The sequence below is a fragment of the Lagopus muta genome, chromosome 3, assembly GCF_023343835.1.
Source record: "Lagopus muta isolate bLagMut1 chromosome 3, bLagMut1 primary, whole genome shotgun sequence".
Lineage (NCBI taxonomy): Eukaryota > Metazoa > Chordata > Aves > Galliformes > Phasianidae > Lagopus > Lagopus muta.
Window position 1 is genome coordinate 2,576,284 of NC_064435.1, and position 25,913 is coordinate 2,602,196.

At 44.1% G+C, this 25,913-nt stretch overlaps 1 protein-coding gene across 2 annotated transcripts in view; it reads right to left on the minus strand.

Moving 5' to 3' along the window:
* The window catches only part of ADGRB1 (adhesion G protein-coupled receptor B1), a 277,331-nt gene that overhangs the window by 97,409 nt on the left and 154,009 nt on the right, over positions 1–25,913 (minus strand). For both annotated transcript variants that reach the window (XM_048938834.1, XM_048938835.1), the window contains exons 15-17: positions 23,704–23,779; positions 19,777–19,879; positions 18,116–18,159 (exon numbers count right to left, since the gene is read on the minus strand). In XM_048938834.1, the coding sequence (XP_048794791.1) occupies positions 18,116–18,159; positions 19,777–19,879; positions 23,704–23,779 (223 nt within the window). The remainder of the gene's footprint in view (positions 1–18,115; positions 18,160–19,776; positions 19,880–23,703; positions 23,780–25,913) is intronic.

The window sequence follows — 25,913 nt, forward strand, 5'->3', positions numbered from 1 at the left end:
AACTTTATTTCTTATATCCAGTCTAAATCTCCCCTCTTTTAGCTTGAAAGCATTTTCCCTTCTCCTTCTCCAAGTATTATAAACAGAGCATCAGATGTTCTGAAGTTGACAGTATTGAGTGGAGACAAGTGTACCACTGAGACAACAGCAGAATGGAAAGATGAGCCATAAGCTGGATGGTCTCATTAGTGTGTAAGACATCTCTCCAACAAAGAAAAAGGTGAAATCAGTGATATGTCTGCTTTTTTCCTACTCCACATGACAATCACATCTGCTGTTCCACGTTTTGCAGGACACTTCTCTCTTTTGATGGCTTTGATTAGAGCACTTGAGTGGAAATCATAGAATCATAGAATCGTTTGAGTTGGAAGTAAGGAAGGGACCCTTAAAGGTCATCTAGTTCAACTCCTCTGAAATGAAGGACATCTACAGTTAGATCAGGTTGCTCAGAGCCCACTCAAAATGCTTTGGCAGGTCTTGCAAAACAAAAGCAGTGGGTAAGACTGAATGGGTTGTATGTTCGTGCATGTTCCTCCTGAAATTCTCTGGATTACCAAACATGTGTAGTGTATGTTCCAGTTAGACTCCAAAGTGTTCAGCTTACTCTCTCAGCTTTCATATCAGCTTTCCAGCTGTAATTTCTCAATTACCACGGAAAGCCCATCACATTAAAGACTTGTGGCTGCTTATGCAGTTGGTCCCATTATGCTAGGAAGAATCAGATGCAGCACACCAAGTGATAAGCAGCAGCCTTGTCATATGTGCTGAAAGCATTTCAGGGGAAATCCTTAGAGGAACCAGGTGCATTAAAGTGCACATACGCCTGGACACCACGGTCCCACAATCAAGTCTCAGAGGAAAGGAGGCTTAGCAAAAATGGAAAAACAAGGTAGTAAATGCTTTTTGAGACTGCCAGATGCCAAAATAATTGTAAGACATTGCAGCCAGCAGTTAACAAGCTGGAAACACTCCCTTTGGCTAGTCAAGTATGTATAAATGCCTTCAGTTTAAAGGGAGTGAAAGCAATACAAAGCACCTGGCAAGACATATCACATCCCATCCATGTATGGTCAGGATGTCTCAGAAACAGAATCTTTGTCCTGCTTACAGCTCAGCATTTATAATAGAATCATAGAATAACCTTAGTTGGGAGAGATCCACTAGGATCATTAAATCCATCTCCTGGCTCCACATTGGACCACCCCAAATTCAAACCCTGTGTTTGAGATTATAGTCCAAATGCTTCTTGACTTCTTCATAGATGACAAATGGAGCCCAAAAGAACTCAAAGCTCCCTCCAAGCCCTCAGCTACAGCACAAGAGAACAAAAGGATGCTGGACATGCATGGGAAGATGTACACAGCCATCATCCCATGGCTGCTCACACCAGACCCCGGAAACGACAGGGCAGCAGATTTGCCTCTTCAAACAACTGTTTGTCCAGTTGGGGATTTCTAACATTGCTCTGCTGAATGCAACTGAAAGAATAGAGGAATATGAAAGTGCATTATTTGCTCTAAACATAGAGCCTGCAAATCCCAATTCTGGTACACATCCCTGCCACTTGTGCTGCCTGTTTATCAGCCTCCACTTCTCCAAAATGATCCTAACAAACTTGCAACTCCCCACTTTTTTTTTTTTTGGTGGCAAAATCAGTGATGGAGAAACAAAAAATACATTGTCTACCTGTACACAGCACCTTGCAAACCAGCAACAAATACTGCTGCAGAAGTCCAGCTCTGACTCAAAGAGTACAGGATGCCCCAGAGCCAGGATGACTCTTTGGCCACAAACACGTAGCCCCCGGGTACGCTGCTTTTTAGAAGCCTAAATCAGAACATTTTAATGGCTGAGTGCAGGGCTAGTGGATAAAGAGACAAAGAAAAATAAATCAGGCAGATGACAGAGGGGCTGGGAATAGGAGAAGGTAGCAGACGGTAAAAGAAATTAAATCAAGATGCCAAATGAAGGTGCTGCAGGCAAAGATGAAGATGCCGGATTAAAGATTAACTGTAACCAAGAGAGAAATGCAGTCTTTTAAAGGTACAAATTACTTCAATTCACTTAGCAAAACCTACACAAATCTCCTGGGAATAAAGTCCTCACAGATCCAACTGGATCACGGTAACAAATAAATCTGGACCTGAGAAGTCTGGATAGCTTCACTGCACTGTTTCCAGCTAAGAAATGGGAATTAACAGCAAAGCAAAGGGAAGCAAGCTAAAAAAGAGAAAGTCCTTGCTATCTTAGGTGAAAGGGAAAGAGTGTGAGAAGTCCTCTGAAAAGAGCCCAGCATGGTGCAAATATTTTGAAATGATACTGGTATTTTGAAACGTTACTGGTATTTTGAAATAATATCAGTATTTTGAAATGGTATTGGAAATTTGAAATGGTATCTTGAAATGATTCAGAATCTAGGGGGGTGCTGAGCTTTTCTTAGCTCTACACCCAATACCTCCAAAAGAACAGTGGATGAGGTCGAGGTGGAAGTGCACCTTTCCCACTGGCTCTTTTTGAAGCAGAACATGAGGGAGCTCAGCCAGCATCCTCATCAAATTGTAAGCAGGTGAGACAGGACACCCTCCGGCTCAGCTGCTGGGCATGGAAGATACAGGTCCCATCACAGCACATTAAGTGTTTGCACCATTTCACAGCACTGCTCTGGGATTGCCAGAAGAAAAGGTCATTTGTGCTTTGCCACCTCCTCCTAGCACAAGCAGCTCACATTTTGGGGTGGAGCACCTATGACCTGTTTGTATGAGAGTAAAGATAGAGGTGGGGGGAATGAAGGGTCAAAGAGTGAACCTCTTAATACACTGAAGGGTTTTCATCGTTTCTTTCAAACATCCTAATAAGGTCCTTGTAGGCAATGCAGAATGCTTCATGGCCGTACAGACCACAGTGAGGTTAATTCTATCAGTGTTGCCCTGTCTGTTCCAATACAACCCTGCTTCTTGGGCAGACGCAGAGCTTTGAGCCTTGCTGGAACAATTGGTCAGAACCTCAGGGAAACACCAAAATCAAAACAAAGAGCTGCAGTGAATCAGCCCCAAGGTGCAATTAGGAGTTCAAAAAGCCAGGTGATAGCGAAAAGCACTCATTCACACAAGGATAAGGTTGAGATTGTGCAGGTTCAGCTCGCTGCACTTTTTTTTCTCTGCCAGCGCTTCTCTTTTGCTCCCTCCTTTCTCTTTGGCCTCCTTTTCCTCTGTACTCTGCAAAATGAGCATTTCATGGAAGCTGAGCAGCCGAGAGAAGCGGAGCTGACAGCCCCTTGAATGCTTGGAGTGCGTCCCTTGTTCCCCATTCACATTTTGGAAAGCGGCAGCTGCCCGTTCCTGAAGGTCATTTGGATCCTGGTTTAGGAGTGCTGCATCGCTGCTCATCGTTATTCTGTGCCTATAGCTGCTATGGATGTCCTGTCACATTACACGCCAGGTTGTTACAGGTTTTTTGGGGGGAGTGAGGATAAAGAAAACGTAAAGCAAAACATAAAAAAATCCACCCTGGTGGGAGCGGTGTAATTTCTGCCTCAACTTACGTGGGTGTATATATGAATTTACAAGAGGGTTTGCTTTGGATTTACATTAGCAGCAGAGGAGGAAACCTCTGGGAAATAAAGATGATGCTAACGCAGCGAGGAGGCTGATGTACTAATAAATGCTAATAAATAAATGCTGATGATTACGATCACATTGCCCTCTCTCTCTGAGTAACCCAGCTCCCTTGGGTGCTGATCTGATGGTTTCTGGCTGAGGGTCAGTGCCAACAGCTCCTGTGGGGGCAGGACCCAGATCAATAGGGGATACAGGGCGAGACCCTGAAATGCTCAGCTGGGAAAAGAGCAGTGAGCAGAGAAAGAGAGGGATTCATTGACTGAGCCCTGAGATATGCCGCTGGGAACAGTACTTCACCACAATTTGACATGCATGGCAGCAGTGGGGATGCAGGGATGCAGAAAGCCATGGTCAGTAGGGCTGAGGATCATGGTGGAAATAGAGAACAAACTTCTCCACCATGCTACAAGCCTGGCAGGAGGCTGCAGACCTGCAAAACTGGCAAAGGCTTTCCTGCTGGAAGATTTTCCCCACTGCTGCAAATCCAACGGGTCTGTTTTACTTGGTCAGCATGGCTGTTGTCAGGGCTGCTCTAATTCCTGCTTTCCCTCCACCAGATGAATGTGGTGGCGAGAAAAGCATTTGCAAAGAGCGGGAATAGAGCAGGTGCTGAGCAAAGCAGCATGGCTATGCTTGTGCTTTTCTCGGGAAAGCAGGTCACAGGGGAGGAGGGGCACTTGTTTCCCAGCTTTGCTGCTGAAAATGTACTTAACCAAAGCTCTGCTGGTAACCAAACATTCTGCCAGCTCCTTGTGCAAAGAGGGATTGCTATCGAAACCTTTTAAAGCCACTCTCTGATAATGAAAATGGCTTTCGGATATGCAGGCTGGTGGAAACCTCTCAGCTCCCAGCACCATTTCTCCATTAAGCTCTCTCCTCCCTCCTCCCTTATCTCTGTACATCTGGGCAAAGCAAAGGACAGAGTGCTCTCCAAGAAACCCAGACAGCGTATTTGATCTCGCACTTCCAGCAGCACCCCTGCCCCCAGTCATCCTGCTTGTCCAAACCAGACAGCTGTTGCAGCATCTGTGCAAATTTGCACTGCTTTTGTCTGCTGAAATGAAGCTGCATTGCACTAATAGGCTTTGGAGGACTCAAAGTGTGTTCACCCAATGGGGAGTTTCTGACTTCCCACTTAGCAGCAGGACACGGAAATATTCCTTACCTAATTAAATACCTGCCAATTATAAGGCAGCACAAATGATGGCCATGTTGGTTACAGCAATTTATACTGAAAGATGTCCTACCCGTAGTTTGCAGTATCAGGGATGATCTTTATTGCAGAAATCACGCAGAAGAAGGTACAATATTAGGGGTGAAGCGTCCTTTCTTCCACTCCAAACTGCCTGAAAATACACTCTAATATATACATACAGCAGTGCCAAACTCATCTGTCACTGTTTTCTCCCTTGGCAAGCTGAGTACCAAAACCTTCTGCACCTCCCGCAGACCTGTGCAGATTCCTTGGGCACTGCAACGTCCTTGTGGAGTGCAAACCAGTTCCTGCTATCAAGGCACTGATTTGTGAGGCTCAGCTAAGGAGAGAGCAGGACAGGGTATGTGCATCTCAAGCTGGGAAACTCAGAAATCCCATGACTTTTTCCTACTGTGACACTTACTGAGATCTGATAGCAAGCCTGCTAGTATCTTCTTTAAGATATTATAAGGCTATAGGAGAGATAGACTCTTTTTCAGGGTATGTTGTGATAGGACAAGGGGAAAGGGTTTCAAACTAAAAGAGCAGAGATAAGACTGGCTGTAAGACAAAAGATTTTTACATTAAGGATGGTGAGGCACTGGAACGGGTTGCCCAGTGAGGTGATGGATGCAGCCATCCCTGGAGACATTCAGTGTCAGGCTGGACAGAGCTCTGGGCAACCTGATCTAGCTATAGGTGTCCCTGTTCATTGCAGGGGAGCTGGACTGGATGGCCTTTATGTGTCCCTTCCAACTCAAATGATTCTGTGATTCTATGATCCCAGGTTTTCAGGCGATAATAGGATCAGAACTCAGCTTTCCAAGGACATTTTTGTCGTAAGGGAGGAAAAGAACATGGGAAAAAGCCAGCTAGTATCACCACCACAGATGAAGTGCAAAACCTAGGAAATCTTTCTCCTCTGGCTCAGCAAAGATGCACATTGCTCAGATGTTGCCTTCAATAACCATGCTTGTGTCTGGAGCCAGGAGTCTCAAGCAGGAGGCATCAATCTGCGATTGCAAAGAAGGAATAAGGAAGGTTCCTTTTGCTGCTTCCAATCTTAGCTGACAAAGTGGGGAGAGGGGAGCATACTGAGTAGAGAAACAAATGAGCACTAGCAATATGGCACTGAGGGACATGGGTTAGTGGACATGGGTGATGGGTTGATGATTGGACTAGGTAATCTTAGTGGCTTTTTCCAACCTTAATAATTCTATGATTCTATGAGTAAGCAATGGAGATTTTGCATAGAAGGAAGTTTTTGGCTCCATTGGGAGAAAAAACCACTTGGGGAAAGAGGATCAGGAGAGCCAAGGTGTGTCAATGTGTGTGTAGCTGGGATAGAGCTGATGAGTACATTTTGATTTCAAAATCAGGGGGTCCTCATGGGAAGAAAAACTTGGAAATGGCAGCACTAAGATATATGCAGGTTTGAGCTTGCTGTATTCCCTCCTACCCACCCTAAAACCTTACAAACACTGCTGGCTTGTGAATCAAGGTCTCCAGCACACACTGAATGTGGAGTTGAGGAAAATGTTAGGACTGGAAGGCCCTGCAGTACAGGCTGGATTGGAGGGTTGAGGCCAGTTGTACAAGCTTCAACAAGACCAAGTACTGAGTCCAGCACTTAGGTCACAACAAACCCGTGTGTTGATACAGGCTTTGGGCAGAATGATTGAAAGGCTATGTGGAGGAAAAAGATGTGAAGGTGTTGGTCAGCATTCAGCTGAACATGAGCAAGCAGAGTGTCCAGGTAGTCAAGAAGGCCATCCTTGCTTATATCAGAAGCAATGCAGTCAGCAGGAAGATGATCATGCCTCTGTATTTGGCACTGGTGAAGCAGAACCTTGAGTACTGTGTTCAGTTTTGGGACCCTCACTATAAGAAAAACATCAAGATCCTGGAGCATGTCCACAGAAGGGCAATGAAGCTATGAGGTTGGAGCATAAGATTTATGGGGAGCAACTGAAGGAACTGGGATTGTTTAGTCTGGAGAAGAGGAGGCTTAGAGGAGAACTTATTGCCCTTACAGTTCCCTGAAGGGAGGTTGTAGTGAGGTAGGGGTCAGCCTCTTCTCCCAGGTAACAGTGACAGAAAAAGAAGCTTTATGTTATGCCAAGTGAGGTTTAGTTGGAAATTAGGGAAACTATCTTCTCAGACAGAGAGGTCAGGCATTGGAACGTTGGAACTGCTCAGGGAAGTGATGGTGTCCTGTCCCTCAAGAAACGTGGAGATGTGGCATGAGGGACATGGTTCAGTGGGCATGATAGTGATGGGTTGATGGCTGGACTAGATGATCTTAGTGGTCTTTTCCAACTTTAATGATTCTGTGGTTCTGTGGCCAAAGCAGCAAAGCTGTTAGTCCCAGCCTTCAACTGCCCACAGGTAACACAATAGAGCAGGAAATGTACAGTGGATGTGACAGCTCAAACTCAGCCCTCCTGTTTGATCCTTCTTTCTTTCCTGAGATGACAAGCCATGTCAGAGTGAAGTAACCTTGCTCACAAACTGGCCACGTCTTCTGATAGCTTTCTTGCCAGTGAGGCCAGGAGAACAAAAGTGCTGCTTGCAAGTCCTGTGTTCAGGGGACCTGAGAGCAGGTCCCCCCCATGGTTCCAGCCTCAGAGAAGCAGAAACATTCTGAGAATTGCTGTCAGTTCTGCTGCATCTTGATGACATTGCAACCACAAAAGCCTCAGAAAGAAAATGACACTTGCCTTTCTTCTGCCTTTTCCATTCACCAGTGCTCTCCTAAAACATTAATCTGGGTAAACGCAAGTGTTCAAGAAACTTCAGAACTGTAAGTGACCTAGAAAAGAGGTGTTTTTTATTTTTTGTTCAGCTCTAGTTGCAATAGCAGCACATTGAAGGCTGTGAAATACTCAGGCGTGACAGTAATAGGAGCCATGCAAGCCCTGTTTCCCAGGCTGCAGCAGTGGCTTTTTGCTGCTGCTGAGGATGTAACAGCCAGGGCAATTTCAGCTGCTTTCCAGATCCCAGGAGGAGCCGGAAGAGCTGGCAATTAACAAAAGCATCTTTTGCACTTGTAAACTGAATGAATTGGGTGGAAACGAACTGGGAAGCTGTGATACCATTTGTAACAATGTTTCTGAGACAACAATGCCTAAATGGTCAGAAAAGCAGCAGAAAGGGGTGGATGGGGATTTCTTCTTATAGCTGCATGAAAAAAAAAAAATATCAAGAGAACTGTTGTCCCATTAATGTGATACTCCTGAGGACGATTTGAGGGGATACACCTCCCTTTCGTCTCCACACCAATTCCTTGCATGGGCATGGGGGGTCTCCTGTGTGGTGGTCTCTGCTCCATCATGTGCTACACCTGAGCAGCAAGTTTCTTTTGCCTCTATCTCGAGCAAAGCAAATTTCATCTTCCTCCTCACTCTGAGTCAAGGGGATGAACAGCAGAGTCTCGGCTGGGACTGATCAGTGCAACTGACTGCAAAATGCTCTAGTTGTAACACAGCCACAGCCCTGTGTGCTACAGCCCTGCCCATCACTATGCTATTGCTAACTCCCCATGTGCAGGGATGTGTAATTTAAACCTTGGGTATCGAAATTCCTTCCCACCAGGTATCTTTGCAGCTGAAGGCTGATTTTCTCAGCTAGTATCCAGATCTCACAGTAATATTAGAGACCTCCTTCTGCTCTCCTTGTATCACCATGCTTCTGACATCTCCAGGAGACTTTTTTTTTTTTTTCCTTGAAGGAATGTGAATTTTTATAGAATCATAGAATATCCCAAGTTGGAAGGGACACATAAGGATCATTGAACCCAACTCCTCTTAGCCATGTGCACTGCAGAACTCTTCCTTGCTCCTGCTCTGGTTGATACCACTGCTAAACAGACCCTTGGCACATAATTGTCAACACATTTTCTGGAACGGTTTTGACCCATGCATGGGACACGTGTACTGGAAAGCTCCTGACTTCCATGACAGAATGCTGCATCATTCATTCAGCCTTGTTGGAAAATGGAAAGCTTATATACTCCAGTTGACATCCCAAAGACCTGCAACAGCATCTGCTGTACTTGTGCCCCAGTCTCAGTACTGGCAGTATTAAAGCTGCAATCAGACCAAAAAATATACATGTATATTATATGTATATTGGTATATTGGTTACACTGAAGACCGCTAGGCAAAACCCTTCAGAATGCCCTTGCATTGCTCACAAGCCTTGCCTACATTTGAAGGACGCTCAGCATTCCTTAAAATTGGGTGCATGACCTAAAATCACCATTAATATCTACCAATAATATCCACCAATAATATCTACATCAAAACCTAATAGAGCTCTCCTGGATCTTCTCTGGACTCCAGTGCATCTCCTAGTTTGGGACAAAGCTGACTTTTGTTCATAACCTCCAATACAATCACAGAAGAGGACAGAGACTCTGAGGTTCTGGTTAAGCTCTACGCTTAGTGACAGAGGATAATTCTCTCCTTTTGCACGTCCTTCTCTGTTTGTAGATGACAGCAGTCAGGATTTTGAGGACAGACAGTAATTCCTCACTGTAATTATGAGCCTTTCCTTTAATGATGTTCTTGTCCCTGTGGCTAGCTGGTGGATAGATTGGATACATCAACAAAAGCCAAGGGGAGCTGATGAGTTTCCCAAATGCTTTGCTGTCTACTCTTTCACCCACACCAAGGAAGACTGTCCTCAAAGCTGCAGATTTCAACCTAGGAAGATCTTAGCTCTTGGTGGGTCATACTTGGAGCCTTCCTGCAAGGCTCCAGGCTCCAGTGAAGAGTGAATTTCTTCTCTGGCAGCTCTCTGTCAAGGAACAACTCTCTGCCTTATTAACCATCACATCAACATTACCTACATACATTAAACCACCTTAAGCAGAGGGCAGTTTGAGAAGATTAATACACATGATCCAAAGGGTCAAAGTATCAGAAAGAACTTTGACAAGTCTGAAAATCATTACATGCCATGTTACTGCCCAGAGTGGTTAATGGGACCATTTGGCCTTGCTGCGTCAGTTAGTATTCTTTCTCCAGCTCCTGACAGAGGGTTAAAAGTAATTCCAGTAAATCTACTGGTCAGCATGAAGAGAACCTGTCCTTCCAGGCTCCATTTTAGGGCCAATTCTCTTTAATGTTTTGATAGAATCACAGAATCATGGAATGGCTTGGGTTAGAAGGGACCTCAAAAATCATCCAGTTCCAATGCCCTTGCCATGGGTAGGATTGCCCATCACTAAAGAAGTCACTAGATCAGTGTTCTATTCATCAATATCTTGGATTCAGGACTTGAAGGTATACTAAGTAAGCTTCTGGATGACACTAAATTGGGAGGAACTGTTGACTTTCATGACAGTAGAGAGGCTTTGCAGAGAGATTTTAACAAAATCTGGGAAATCACCAGCTGTATCACATATAAGAAGAGCAAGTGTTGACTTCTGCACCTGGGATGGGGCAACCTTGGATATTTGTAAGGACCTGGGGACAAGCAGCTGGAGAGCAGCCCCACAGAAAGGGGTCTGGGGGTAGCCAGCAGGTGGGCTTTGCTCAGATTCTTCCAGGGGAGCTTAGTTCCACCTGCCCTATGACTCAATGTGCTCTGCCAGCTCCAGCAGCAGATCAGATGCGAGACGATGATTTTCCCTGCAGTGGAAGAAGCTGTCACTCTCTGTATCGAGCTGGTTGACAGAGCTGGCTGGCTCCTGCATGCGTTTGCTAATCTGCTTTGCCACACGGCTGAGAGGCCACCTTTAGATTTCCCTGGACATGGAGGTGTCCTGTACAATCACATGCTTGGTCTTGCAGCAATTGCCCTGAGCCTGTGTGGTCCTGTTCTACTTCATGAAGGCAAAAATTCACCTTTCCTCACTTGCTGTTGTTCACGCAACCAACACACAATGGGCAAAGCTGACATGATGTGACTTTATCTCACATGGAGAAAATTTGTTCAATCACAAATCTCCCTTTTTGAACAATCAATTCTCAGTAATAAGTGATAATGCTTATTTTCCCTATTTATTGTCACTTAATGCAGATCCTCACTCCTAAATTTCATGACATTTTCAAAAGCTGTCAGATGTTATTAGTGCAATAGATTCATGGAAAACTGAGGCACAAAGCTTACATTGATTTGTCCAGACATACAGAAAGTTCATAATTAGATGAAGGCTGTATCCCAGGCACAGTGTCCTCTTTTTGCTTCGGTATTTTAGCAGAACATTTCATCTCCCAGTACAGTATAGAAACAGTCAGGTGAAAATGCAAATAAAACCTTTTTTCCTCTTTAAAAAGGGGCAAGTTTTCCCTATCCTTATTCAGTGTCCCAATTTTCAGCAATTTCCCAGTGCACCCATCAATCCTACCTATCTCTAAGCAATGAGATGGATGCACAAATCTTTCTCTGCACCTTGATCATTTCGTATGGGCTCCCACCATTAAAGCAAGAACTCTGCAAGATATCTGTGACTGGAAGTGACAATATTGTCCCCTCATTATTTCCCCACTGCAGGACAATCCATCACCTGGGCTCTGGAATATGTGATATTGTTCTTTAGAGGTTGCTTCACAAAACGAATAAGAAAGTAGAAATAGCAACTCAGTAGGGTTTTCTTTAGCCAAGTTGATAAAGACCAAACTTGCATAAGGTAGTCAATAGATTTAAAGAAAACTGGAGTCCCCATTATTTGAGCAGTTTTAAACAGTTGTGATGATGGTGTGTATTACTGGATTTCTGGCTTGCATGCTGAGCAGTCCATGAATTTTATCACAAATGAGAGACCTTGAGAAGTTCATCAGAACTTGGCTCAGTATCGCAATAAATCTGAGCAGGAAAGTCTGACAGGGAGACTTTTTATTGTGCTCTAAGCAGAGACAGAGAGGACACTTTTTTGAGCTCCCACCTACAGCTGATCACTTGTGCTCTGAACAACCCTGGCCCTGAGATAGCTGTAGCAATGCCACACTTTCCCATGTCATGTTCCTGCAACCTCTAGCTTCCAAGAAAGAGAAACAATGCTCCAAAGACAAGTTTAGAGAGAAGAACATCTTGCTCTGGATCTAGATAAGACTTCTTGCACTCATAAAAGGGAGAATAAATCAATCCAGCAAAAGAGTGCATGGAGGTACAGGCAATCTGCTCTGAATTTTCACATACTGACACCGTAGATGTTTTTCTCTCCTCCATACACCTGAGTCTGCCTTGAAGATGCTTCAAAGCTGCACCTCATTGGTTATTGAGTCATTGGAGGTAGAGTACACCAACGATGGCCTTCAAGTTTTCTTTTTTACTCTGCACTCAGAGGTCTGGAGCTGTGAATCAGAGCTCTCCATTAGCACAGACAGCTGCCTATGCTGGGTTATTACATTCTCAGCACATACAAGGGATGTGCAGGCAAACACTGAATAAAATGCAGGAAAAATATGCCAGGGAATGGGTCCAGCACCCATTTTTCTGCTTCACACAACCTGAGAGGACAAGCTGGATTGCCACCATGTGTCATCAGACACCCTCAGCAGCCTGAGGTTTCCCTGCCAGGTGGCCATAGAGGGAAATGTGGCTGCTAAACTTGTTCTTTCCCATCTGCATTAGGATGCCGTAGCTTCAGAGCAAACAGTTGGAAATAAGGAGAGCAAGCAGGGATGAAGGAAGGAAAATGCAACCCTGTCCTGATCCATGTAGTACCATGGATCACAGCACATATCCTGCACTGGGTCAAGGCTGCAACTTGTCCTGCTGAACCCAAGGGCTCTTCCCAACAGGAATGCCTTCCAGACTTCAGTGTTTGTCTTCTGCCAGTTCCATAAACAGAATTAATTGATTCTGTCCATACTACTGACCCTTTCGATAGCAAGTAAAGCTGCAGCATTTGATTCAAAGCCTCTGAATCCTCTCTTTCCTTTCTGTCAAGATTTATTAAACCATGCTTTGCTGGCAGGCAGCAGAAGCCCTGTACTGTGCTGCTCAGCTTCTGCATCCTGTGATATGAAAGAGAAAAAGTCATCTCTTGCTTTTTCCAGTCCCACAGACAATGGTGACTGCTGGTGAGTAGCTTAGCAAAGGCCAAGCAGTCCCTTGGAAGCAATTCTGGTCTATACTTCCAGCAGCACCAGCACCTGCTCCCTGGACTCATCTACCTGAGCAAGCAAGGAAGCCAAATCCTTGAGAACTGGAGACGTGACCTGGTTTCACTGCATAAGCCCTGCCATGACCACTCTCATTTAGTGCTAAAAACTGGCTCTTGGGGCTATAATTCAATGTGACTGAGTGCACACTGAAGGTGCAGTCAGCTAGGCTGAATTAAAGCTACTTTCAGCTGGGTTTAAAACAGAGGAACTAATGGGCTTGAGCAGCAATTCAGATCAACCACCCAGCATGTCCCTGTGTAGCACTGTGCTGCTTCTGTCCATAGCCATTCCCTCAATCCCTCCACAAGAGAAGCCAAGAAAGACAGCATTTGCAGCTGGAGCTAAAACTGAAGATATTAATTAAAAGAGCTGGAATAGAGGTACTGGCAAAGCCCAGCATAGACATCCTGCATAGGATCACATGAAGGATGTACCTGCAGCTGCAGTGTTGCGGTAGAAAATCTGTAAGATACACAGTACTCCATGCATTGGTCCAAAGAGGAAAGAAGTGCATTGATTTCTTATGAGGCTTTAGGGCTGTAACAGACTTTCCTTTCAATCTTTTTCAAGCGGACTCATCAATCTTTGTCAACTATAGCTGTGTTCTCATTTGATCTACAGCTGCAGCAAGGCCAGGAATGCACTAGGTGGTGTGCAGAAGGAAAGGGAAGCTGTTTCCTGCTGTTAAGAAACTGTCTTTCAAAAGGGCAGTTATTTGGAGATGGATGTGATGGGCCAATGTGAAAGTTCACATGGGATGTTGTAGATAGAAACCCTCTCTAGAAGAAATGCACACGTTTTACATGGCCTCCAAAAGAAATGAATGAGTAACCACAAGGACTGGAATTGCATTAACACCCTGGAAGGCACAGAGAACAAAAAAAAAACAATTATGCTTTTCTTTTTTATCCAATGCATCAGAGGCTTTAAACAAGTAGGGTAAAGTCCACACAGCCAATGCTGGGCCTGCTCCTTATGGTACATGCAGCATGCATCAGTGAAAAGTTTTCCTGTAATTTTGTAGGACATACAGTCAGGAATTTGGATACCTTGGAACTGTGTAGACTAGAGATTAGAGATCCCATCCTGAAAATAGGAATTTTAGAAAAATCATTTGCACTGTCATATTACTGAGATTGCTGGACTATAAACACAACAATGACTGAAAGGAAAGGGGAAGAGGAAGGGGAAGGGGAAGGGGAAGCGGAAGGGGAATAATATAAAAATCAGACAACGTGCAAGAACCAGAAAGCACTTAAGATGACTACATCCATCAACTCCATTCATGCCATCCCAGCAAGAGAAAGAGGGAGCATGAGACCAGATCCTGCCTGAATTTTAACTTCAGCAGACCTAAGCAGATAATAATTGCTTCAGATGAATACCCTTGGAGAAGAGCCAGAGAATCCCAAATCATTCTCTGATTTCAACTTTCAATTTACCCAGCCAGTGCTAAGCTCATTAATCATACTTGCAGCGCAGAACACAACAGAAATTAGTCTCTGATCTTCTCCCCTTATACTTGATGATGTGTGGAGTTGGGGGCAAGAGGAAGAGAAAAGAGATGGAGAGGTGCCACCCACGAATCTAACAGTCACTTGGAGGGGCTGGGATTAATAAATCAAAAATCCATTATTAATAATACTAGCTTAAATATCTATCTAAATGCAAATGAATGAACATTGGGGGTTTCTTTCTATTTCTTTAATGTGCTCTAACAACTCTGTCTTAGAGGAAGCACATGCCTACATGGTTATTGTGTATTTTAATTGCAATTTTACAGTTCAATCCTCAATGTCCCATGGATTTTAAATGGTCTTAAAGGGCCACAGCATGTTTTGAATTTGAAGGTCTAATGTGAGAATTGCTTTGAGTTTCCTGCCCCTGCACACTGGTCACATTAAATGCAAGGGGTAAATCTAGAGGTTGGTTTGCTACAATCTGATGGAAGTTAGAGCTCCAAGGTATACAGTATCAGATGAGTGAATGGAGACACAGGGAAGGTTCCCATGGCTGACCAGCCTTGAAACGGGAATCTGCAGAGCTATGGAAGGAGCCAGCAGTACCTTCTGAGTAAGCAACATCGTATCAAGCTGCCTTGGGTTGCATGGAGAATACAACAGGGTGAAACCATACAAAATAAAGCTGTAGAGCCATTAAATTGGTCAGAGCTTGCAATTAGGATTTATTTAAATTCATTTACATGCACAACCATCTTTTGAGGCCAATCAGTGGAATAAATTCCAACGTTTTTTAAAAAAGGGAGTAATAGGGAAGAGAAGGTAAGAAACAAAGGGGAACTCACGTAATATGGTCTAATGATGGATGTCCTTGCCCACAATAGGGAGGTTGGAACTAAGAGATCATTAAAGTCCCTTTCAACTCAAACTATTCTAAATTTCCTGGCTGCGCGTCATCAATCATGAACTCAAACATGTACCAGGCAACAGATTCAGGGTAACCTAAAAATCCTTACTCAAAATGGGAAATAAATATCTGAAAGTATGATCTAAAATCCTTGACAGCTCTAGAGTGATGCTCAACTTTGAGGTGAACATTCAGGCCTGGACAACAGGGTTTACATAGTTTGCCCTTCATTGGACTTTGGAGACATCAGTGGAGGCAACTCAGCTTTTAAATGTCATGCAAACAACCTTGCAGCTCCTGTTGCCAATTCTTACAGGATCACATTTAGCTTTGGAAAATGCCCTTGCAAAACCTGCAGACACCAGCATTTTGAAGTTTTCAACTACCTAAGATGCAAGTGTTGTTGGCTGAAAACACTTGCATGTATGCATGCACATACTCACCAACACACACACAAAGCTGAATTTTAGCAATAACATTTGTGCAGTCTGCTGGGATTTTGGAAACCATCACTGACAACAGAACCACAATGTCAGTGCCAAGAAATCACCTGCTGCAGTCTTAGCTATGAGCCCGTCCTCTGATCACAGAATCATAGAATCATTAAGGTTGGAAAAGACCTTCAAAATCATGTAGTCCAACCATCAACACATCACCACCATGCCCACCAAACCACATCTCTCACTGCCACATCCCCACAGCTCTTGACTACCTGCAGGGAATGTGACTCTACCACCTCCTTGGCAGCCTGTTACAATGCCTGACTACTCTTTCTGAGAAGCTTTTCCTAATGTCCAACCTGAATGCCATGGAGTTGTAAGGATTAGAATGAATTCCTAACGTCTTGCACTTGTAGAGAGAAAAGCACAAGTTGCCAAGCCTTGGGATCAAGCACACAGAGCAGCCAGATTTCCCATGACAAGGCAGAGTCAACAGTGTTGTTCTGGGCACTGCTTTGCCATTCTGCAACGGCATCCAAGCTTCTCACCCTTCATGTTTCTTACACTGAGCATGTATCAGTGCCAATTCTGACAGATATGCATCCAATCTGAATGGCACCATACTCTCGGATACAACCACGTGCAGACTAAATTTTGCTCTTTTCCTTCTCATACTACAAAAAAAAAAAAAAAAAAAAAAAAAAAAAAAAAAAAATTAAGTGGAATAAGTCCAGATCTGAGCACAGGAAGGAAATATCTCCAACCTTCTGGGCATAATTTTCTCACTAGGACTTTAGAAGCAAAAGAAATAAAATGAAGACTAGAAATCGCATTGGTTCCAATTTTTGCCTTTACTAGCCAAAAAAAAAAAAAGAAGTTGTACACAAATGCTCTAACCCCATTCCAGCACAGAAAGACAGGAGATTCAATCCTGCCCTTGTTCAAGCCTTGCCTTGAGTCTGCCCACCTATAGACAACCCTCTACTCTGGGCTGACCTACAGACCTGGCACACAGACAATATAGTACAGTACTAATTTACTAATTTCACATGTGTCTTTCTCCATGAGGTCACCACAGCACTCAAGTCCAGGCCTTGCTCCTGAATAGCAATTGTCCTCCAGTGGTGAAGCAATTTTCACTACAACCCAGAGGTGCCACTGCTGCCCTGGGGAATAACATGGGTCTTATTTCACAAGCTCAGATTTTCCCTGGGTTCCTCAGCTTTCATTTGGATCCACTGATACATGCCAAATTAATCACAGGCCAACAAGAACTGACTGCAAATATGTTGCCCGCCTATGTGTGTATAAGCTACTTAATGGAGCATAAAAAGAGAAGAATAAAATCATTTTTCAGATGCTGCAGATAATAATAATAAATAATAATAAAGCAGAGATATGTGCCAAATGCATGAGATCTCAAGGAGAGAACCTGAGTGTAAGCAGAAAAGGAGTAAGGTTAGTCTTCAAACTGAGATGCAAAAGTCAATGAAGTAAAAACATCATTAAATGAAATACTTTGGATCCCCGTCAAGTTCATTCAGGATTTAAGACTGCACTTTCAAAATGTGGTGGTTTATTTTTTGTTTTTCTTTAAAGATATAAAATCCTTGGCAACTATTTTCCATGTGGAATCCATAGTGCTGGCCCTTTTTATTAACTTTGGATTTTTTTTCCCTGCTGACTACAATTATATCACTCAAGGAATCCTGATCAGAGTCAGCTATGGCAGGAATTATCATGGAAATCATATTATTATATAACAATAACACAACCATGGTAGGCTACATTTGCAACAGTAGATTCTACTTTTGCACTATTCTCCTTATGGTGCACAGTTTGGTTCTGAGTACTGAAAAGAACCAAACACAGATACATCTTGCTCATTTTAGAGCAACCAGCAGATGATCCCACGAACCTGGGTCTCACTTATTCCTCATGCTGCAAAGTCCAAAACTGAAAGAATCAGAATGAGAAAGCTACCTTTGCAAAATGGAGGCTGAAGTCAAAGGAATACACAGCTCCCAGTGAACAGAAGAAGAAACATCCCTTCTCAAACTGAGATGATTTCCTGCTATAGGTACATGACGCTTTCAGCACACAGGACTAATTATGGGCTACACTGGCAATAACTGACTGCAGTTCTTCAAGTGTAGGACTGGCAGTAATACACAACAGAGAGATGCATCTATAAGAAGAAAGGAATTGTTCCTACTATGGCAAAGGGCTTTGCCAGTCATTAAGTTTGACACAAGAAAAAACTAAGTAGAGGAGAGTGCAAGCAACTACAACAGACTAATGCATCACTGATAAACTGTGCTGATTTCACCCCAAAAACACTTGAGCCCTTAAGAATAAACAGAAGCCCACAGAACTCACCTATCAGTTTCATCCCACAGGATGCAGGTCTGGTTGGTGGTTCCCTGTCAGAAAAAAAGGAAAAAAGAAAAATGAAGCAAATCAGTGCTATACTGTCTATGGGGTATACTGTCTATGGGGTATTTGAGGGAATAAGAAAGCAATATTCAGATCCCATCGAACATCTTCCACTACTCTAAACATGCCATATCTATGAAGTTCTATATTGACAATCACAAATATGAGTTCTTGGAACACCTTTTTCCCTTCTTGGTTTGAAATGTAAAAATAAAACGGGCCTTAATTTGTTTTTCATCAACACAAGACCTATGCAAGGATATGACTACATCTTTCCTCTCTCCACCTACTGATGTTCTTCTTCCGTCACAGAATCATAGAATCACCAAGGTTGGAAAAGACCTCTAAGATCATCCAGTCCAACCACCCACCTATCATCAGTATTTCCCACTAGACCATGTCCCTCAGTACAACATCTACACGTTTCTTGAATACCTCCAGGATTGGTGACTCCACCCCGTCCCTGGGCAGCCTGTTCCTGCTCCTGACCACTCTTCTGGAGAAGTTTTTCCCAACATCCAACCTGAATCTCCCCTGGTACAACTTGAAGCCATTCCCTCTAGTCTAATCACTAGTTGATTAGATGAGAGAAGAGGCCACCTTGACACAACCTCCCTTAAGGTAGTTGTAGAGAGCAATGATGTCTCCCGAGCCTCCTTCAGAATAAACAACACCAGTTCCTTCACCTGCTCCTCATAAGACTTGTGCTCCAGACCCCTCACCAGCTTCTCTTTCTTTCTCTGAACATGCTCCAGGACCTCAAAGTCTTTCTTGTAGTGAGGGGCCCAAAACTGAACACAGTACTTGAGGTGCAGCCTCACCAGGGCTGAGTACAGGGGATGATCACCTCCCTGCAATTCTATGATTCTATGATTCTAAAGCCACTGAAAGAGGTTTAGCACGACTTCTACAGCTATCTTTGTATACTTTTGAAAACTCTTCCCCAAAAGTCCAAAGTACAGACATGACAGATCTAATATTCATTTTCTTGAGCCTCAGGAAGACATCTGAAATCCACAACAAGAGGAGTCTTTAGGGCAGTGTAAATGTCCATCACATACATCTGCTTGGGGTTGCACAGGGGAACCTGGAGGGAATATCGTCTGCCTTTTACAGCACTGATCACAACATTAATATTCATGTCTCTAGTAATCTCTGCAAAGAACATTTCAAGCATCAACCAAAACAACTTTTCCCCTCCATCTTCCCCTCACCAAGAAAGATCACTGTCAGAGTCCATTTTTCATTGCATTTTTTTTGGCCTGAGAGAAATGATCTCTCTGGCACAATGTAATGTAATGTAAATCTGGGACAAGTATACTCATGCTCCTTGTGCAAGCAGTACACCTCTGCATCGGCAATGCTTGAGCAAGGAGGCAAAACTTGAAAGGCACAGCACTGAGAAACAGCAAGACACCAACATCAGCCCAGACTCAGGATGGCAGAGATGTGCCTCAGCAGCCTGATTAAAAGGAGATTAAAGGATTCTGCAGTGGCAAAGACAGTTCAGGAGCCCAGTAAATCTGTATCCTTCTTCATAATATTCCTCCTCAGCAGAAACATGCACAGATGTGGGATAGTGAAGGTTCCCAGGAAAGACTTACATTGTACAGGTGGGAGAATTCAATTTCCAAAGGGGTGAGAAGGGACCGGGGAAATGGCTTCACAGTCACAGAGATGACTCTGGAGTTCAGAACAGTGCTGTTCCTGGGAAGAAGGGCAAAAAGAAATGCTTTAAGAGCACTTGGAGAAGGTGATGAATCCCCACTGCATCCCTTTGCAAAATAGACAGTCCCATTGAATTCATTACTGTGGCACAAGTTTTAGTATATACGGTGCAGAAGAGATTGGTACCATTACTTTATAATGCTTTCAGAGACTAGTGATGTAACCCATCCTCTGGCCTTTGAGATCTCCCCACTGGATGCTAACCACCTAAATACACAACAGATCCTGGTATTTCTACAACACAGAAAGAATTGTCTGTCTAAAAGTGTGTAAAGTCCGCATGACCAACCATTGAAAGTGCTGCCCTCAAAGTATGCCATGAAGGAATTAGAAGTAGAATGGGAGCTCCTCCTACAGCCATGGACAAACAAAATTTCTCCCCCTTCAAAACTTCATCACATCTAATGGCATTGGCAAAACCTGGCATTGGCAAAAATTTCACTCTTCTATCTGGCTCTTTACAAAATGATTACTTGGAAAAGATTTGTACTTGCTTAAGCATGAGAGGGTTAAAAAAATAAACCACAAAATAATTAATAAAAGTGAACAAAAGATCTCAAAACCAAAGCAAAATAAACCTGGAATCATCCAAGAATCTGTCAGTGGATGCTCAGCAAATGACTATTGTCCAATGGTAGGAAAAGCAGAAAGAACAGCAACAGTGTTTTAGAAAGTTAAAGAAAAAAAAAAAAAAACAAAGCTGAAAAGAAAAAAAAACCAACAAATTATTACGGTTAAAATTTAATTAAAATTGGGAAATAAGAAAATGAAGCACAGAAGTCAGTCTACAAAGGTTGAACAAAGAGGGAATTCAATAGGAGTAAACATCAGCTTTATGCTTTGAAACGTAGGTAGCTGTAGATAAGCTGAAAAAGAGCTGCTGAAAGGTAAAAAATTTTATGCGTGGCTTCTTTAATAGCTGGGTCTGGAAAGGTCAGTTCTTTTTTCAGCCCTGTTCAATATTTGCGTGAACACTGTCATGACTTCCTCATGAGGAAGCTGTAGGCTGCCATGAGGCCTCCCCTCAGCCTCCTCTGCTCTCAGCTGAATAAATCAAGGGACCTCAGCTGCTCCTCATACACTTTGCCCTCCGGACCCTTCACCATCTTCTTGGCCTGCCTTCAAGTGCTCTCTAACAGTCTTATGTCCTCATATGTGGTGGCCAAACCTGCACCCAATGCTTGAGGTGAGGCTGCATAGAGCAGAGCAGAGTGGGACAATCCATTCCTTCACCCTTCTTTGAGAGTTCAAAGCAGAGACCCAGAATTGATCCAGATGTTGGAAAACAAGCCAAGAGATGTCTTTTGAAAGGCATGTCTGGCAGTTTATTGCATGTGGAGGAGACGCTCACACAAAGGCCCAATGCATAGAGGTGAAAATCAGATGAATTGAGCCTTACAACAAGAGGCTGCCTCCTAACAGAGAAGGTATTAAAAATCTGAGCAGCTTCAGGGGAAGTGAGGGCCTCAGCATCATGGGGAATCTTTCAGGAAGAAGACGAGTTGCTTTTCTTCGATACGTGCTGTAGGCCAGCTTCTGGGAAGGAAACCAAACACGCTGAGCTCAGGCTTGAGCAGGAGGTCAGATTTGCTCAATGTGTTCCTACACAGCTATAAAAGGCATGCAAACAGCTGTAAACATGCTCATTTCTACACAGGGCCATCACGCTGCTGATTCTGATTGCTGCATGCATCCCCTGCAACAGAGCCCAGCTGGGACTGAGTGATGCTCACTTCCCCATCTTGAAAAACTCCACGTCTTGTATGTCCCTGTCTCAATGGTCACAGCTGTCAAGAGCCACAGGGCTCTATGGATCTGAGGGACAGAGCAATGTGTGGCTGAGATAAGAGATTGCCACGTGGGGGAGGTAAATTGGGACAATTAGGAAAAGCTCAGCTGGTACTGTTTACCAAGTTCAATTTACACTGTATTATACAAATATATATATATATTAGAGGAAAAAAACTCCCTGCATTGAGGCAATGTGGTCAAAACCAGGATCTGGCACCTCACATGTGTCCAGGAGATATTTTCACTCTCTAGATAAGTGCCACACAACTACATGGTTATTTATAGACATTCCTTTTTTTCTTCCTATGTCCATTTGCACGGTGGTGAATTAGGAGGTACTGTTCTGGTGCTGCTTCTGTTACCTCCTTTTCTTTTTGCCTTCTATAGCCACAGGTGATTCAGAACTCTGCATTATTTAAAGAGGGACTGTCCTTTAATTAAGGAACATCTTAAATCAGATCTCCCGTGGGAACGTTGTTCAGAGGCTGCGGCTGCTGCAGCTGCTGGTTATCGGAGCTCATTCACTGCTTGGCCAGAAAATGCTGAAATACCACTGGATCATTTGAGCCAATGATGTTTATTGCCCTTCTGATCTAATTCCCAGTGCTGTAATGGAAGATATTACAGAATACAGTTAGCTTGCTAATTCCTCTCTGCACTCACTTGGAGCTCTTTTGCCAGAGCTGAATCTGTAGGTATTTAAATGATTATCGGTGAGGAGAGATGCCCTGGTGTTTATGGTAAATGGGCTCACACTAATCAGTGCAGAACAGATTTAGAAGGTGCCTTAGGATTCTTAATTTACGGCCTCAGTACGAGCCTCAAAAAAAAACAAAACAAAACAAAAAAGGAATACAAATAAGGAACAAATTTAAAAAAAAAAAATTAAAAAGAGCAAGATAGTGAGAGAGAAAGGGAGAGAAGAAAAGGGAAGGCTGAACACAAAAGCTTCAGTGCCCAAGGCAGTTTGCAGCAGCCAGAATGTGGTAGACATGTGCAGCCAAGCATGTCACTCCACTCCTCTCCTCTCCTCTCCCTGAGTCTGGCTCTCCCTGAGCCGTGATGCTCTCAAAAGGTTCATCATGGTTGGTGGCTCCTCGGTAGCTTGAGAGAACTGGGGCAGCTGGGCATTCTTCCCCTTATCATTTAAACCCCTTCAGATCCCTTATAATGAGGAATGGAGCAGGAGGACTCATTGCTGGAGGAAGAATAGAAGAGGTGAGCAGGGATTCAGCAGCACCAGCACAGTGGTTCAGCTTGAAGCAGGGTTGCACAGGTGAGAGAAAGGTTTCCTCCCCCTCTAAAAAGCAATGTCTGATACACATTAGTATGATCCTACCTGATTAGAGGTTGGTGGGGGAACAAAATGCATTGCATCACCAAGTTAAAGCCTGCTACTGCACCTTTGGAAACTCAGGGCTCTGCAGCCAGGAAGATCAGCAGGAAACGTTGGTGATATCCCTAACTGCCTGCTCTCCCTAGGCAGCCCCCTCCTCATAAAACCACAGGATATCAGAATGGTGGAGATTGGAAGGGACCTCTGCAGGTGATCCAGTCCAATCCCCTTCCTCAAGCAGGTCCACCTTAGCAGGATGCCCTGGACCATGACCAGGTGGCTTTTGAAGGTCTCCAAGGAGGAAACTACATAACACCTCTGGGCAACATGTGTCAGCGTTCCATCACCTACACAGCTGGTAAGTGCTTCCTTATGTTCTGATGGAAACCCCTGTGTTGTTTGTGCCCATTGCCTTTTGTACCAACACTGGGTACCACTGAAGAGAGCCTGTCTTCATTGCATCCCCCTAGAGGTATTTATGGACATGGATGAGATCCCTCTGCACCTCCTCTTCTCCAGGCTGAGCAGTCCCTGCACTTTCAGCCTTTCCTCATGGGAGAGGTGCTTTGGGCCATTCGTCATCTTGGTGACCCTTAGTCACCCCCCTCCATTATGTCCAGTTCTCTTGTACTGGGGGGGGGCAGAACTAGATCAAGTACTTCAAGTGTGACCTTACCTCTGGAGCGAGAGAATGTTGCCCACATTCCGGTACAGCACAGTCCCTACCACGAAGACTGAAGAGTCGTCTGTCTCTGCAGGACACCAGAGGGAAGGGAAAAAGACAACAGCACTGAGATAATCCAAAAGTTCATCTGTCCCCAGCTAAATTCTCTCCACCCCAAAATCCACCAGCGTAACACACAAAGAAGGGACAGGACTGGAAGAGGCTGGATTCAGTTCTTTTTCCTCTTTCATTTGTTATGTTTCCAAGGTGACATCCAAGGGCAGGATTGGATCTCTTATTGGGGCCTCTGTTGGGGTACATCCATTGCCAGCATCACTACAGTGGGATGCAGTGCCTGATGTCACCACATTGGGTCTCCATCAGACCTGTGAGAGGTCTGAACATTTTTAGGATGACTCTGGTGCCTGCCCCCATGCAAGACTCATTCTGGATGAGCGCTCTCCCATTCAGAAATCCCACTAATCCCACTGACAGCACCACAGCAGGCAAAACTGCAGGCCGAGAAGGTCTCTTACAGCCACCCAGAGGCATTTGGACACATCCACTGCTATCAAGCCATCAGAGAGAAGTGCTGTGCTTGGGCTGACAAGGGCAGGCAAGGAGGGGAGATGTCCCACTGTGCCTGACCTGACCCCATAACTCATGTGCTGCCTCAGGAGGACAGCAGATGAGCCTGAATCATCTGTGTGACCTCTGAACACATCACTTGACCTCCTCCTCTGCCTCGCTCAGCCCAGCTGCAAATTCGCTAGAATATCCCTGGAAAAAGCACAGGCAGTAGAGGCATCCCTGAGGTTGAATTGTCAGAGTGGAGAAGAAATAAGTCACTTGGAGATGAGGAAGTTTGGGGATGTATCATGCTGTGGGGCCTATCTGATGTCTCCTACCAAAGCTGATGTTTGAATGCACTCATTTCCCCAGAAGGGAAGATATAGCTCTGGATGTCTGTCAAATTGGGCTCAGATGAGATAGCAGGTGAAAATAGGGACAGACTGACAGATAGGCTTGCAGAGCAATTGTCCAAGATTTGTTTTCCTAGGAAAGTCCACACAGACTTTTGGCCTTTGTCATGAATCCCTCTGCAACCAAGGATCCTTCTTCCTTTCAATAGGGTTTTCTTCCTTTTTGCTAAGAGAATGCAGTAGAACATTTACAGAAGCAATGTGTGCTTCTATGAGAGTGTGAGCAAATCAAATGCTAAGTCCCACAGGCTGGATTACCTCAACACCCTCCAGAAAAGGCAGAGGATCCTGATCAAAATAGGGCTGGAGGATTGCCTCTTTTGTTTTGAACAAGGGAAGGGCAATACAGCCTTGGTGGAATAGAACACTTCAGAAATGTGAAAACTGAGAGGAATTTGGTTTTTCAGGGTAAGCATCACATTTTGTTTGCACAGTGGCTGCTGCTTAGGGGCCTTACAGCATTTCTTTGCAATGATATCTGGGAAACAGCCCAATAGGGGCATAAGTGATACCTCCAAGGGTAGGTGTAATCACCAGAGCAGAATTAACTCTGCTATGTCTGGACCCAGAAGTTTGTCCAATGAATGATTAACAGTATACAAAGGTGAAAGTTCCACACCCTCCTCTAATAAGCTGAAATAACCCTCTAAACGTGTTCCAAGTCCTTCTAGAAAGATAATGCTATGTTTAAGGCACTATAAAACAGAAGGAGTTTTGTTGGCTTTGGTCCTTGCTCTGCCAGAAACTCACTCTTTATCCTTGAGTCACTTAACTCTTCTCAGCCTCAGGTAGAAATGACAGCAATGTTATTTCCATCTTGAGTAAGGAAACCTATGACACAAGGTCTTGGTATGACAAAGCCCAAAGGACTTCTGACAGACATAGCTCATTGTCTCTTGCCTTCGTACCAAGGAATTACAGCACATCCTGGTGCAGTAATTAGCAGCTTGCTCTCTCAAAACCACTAATGCTATGTGCAAGGTTGTCAACAAGGGAAGCCCACCATTTCCCTGCAATCAGCCTAATTTAGAATCCTGTTTTTGAAAATCCATTGATCAATTTTGCCAAATGCTAAGGCTCACTGCCAACACAGGAATACTTGTTTGCATTGGCTGCTGGCTCTGGCATCCAGGTAAAGGCTTTGCTAGCAGAGTCAGATCCATCAGTTGCTCAGCCTGATGTGCTAAGCCTCAGCTGTTCACCTTTGGATGGCTCTTCCAGGACTGGATCCAGTCTCGG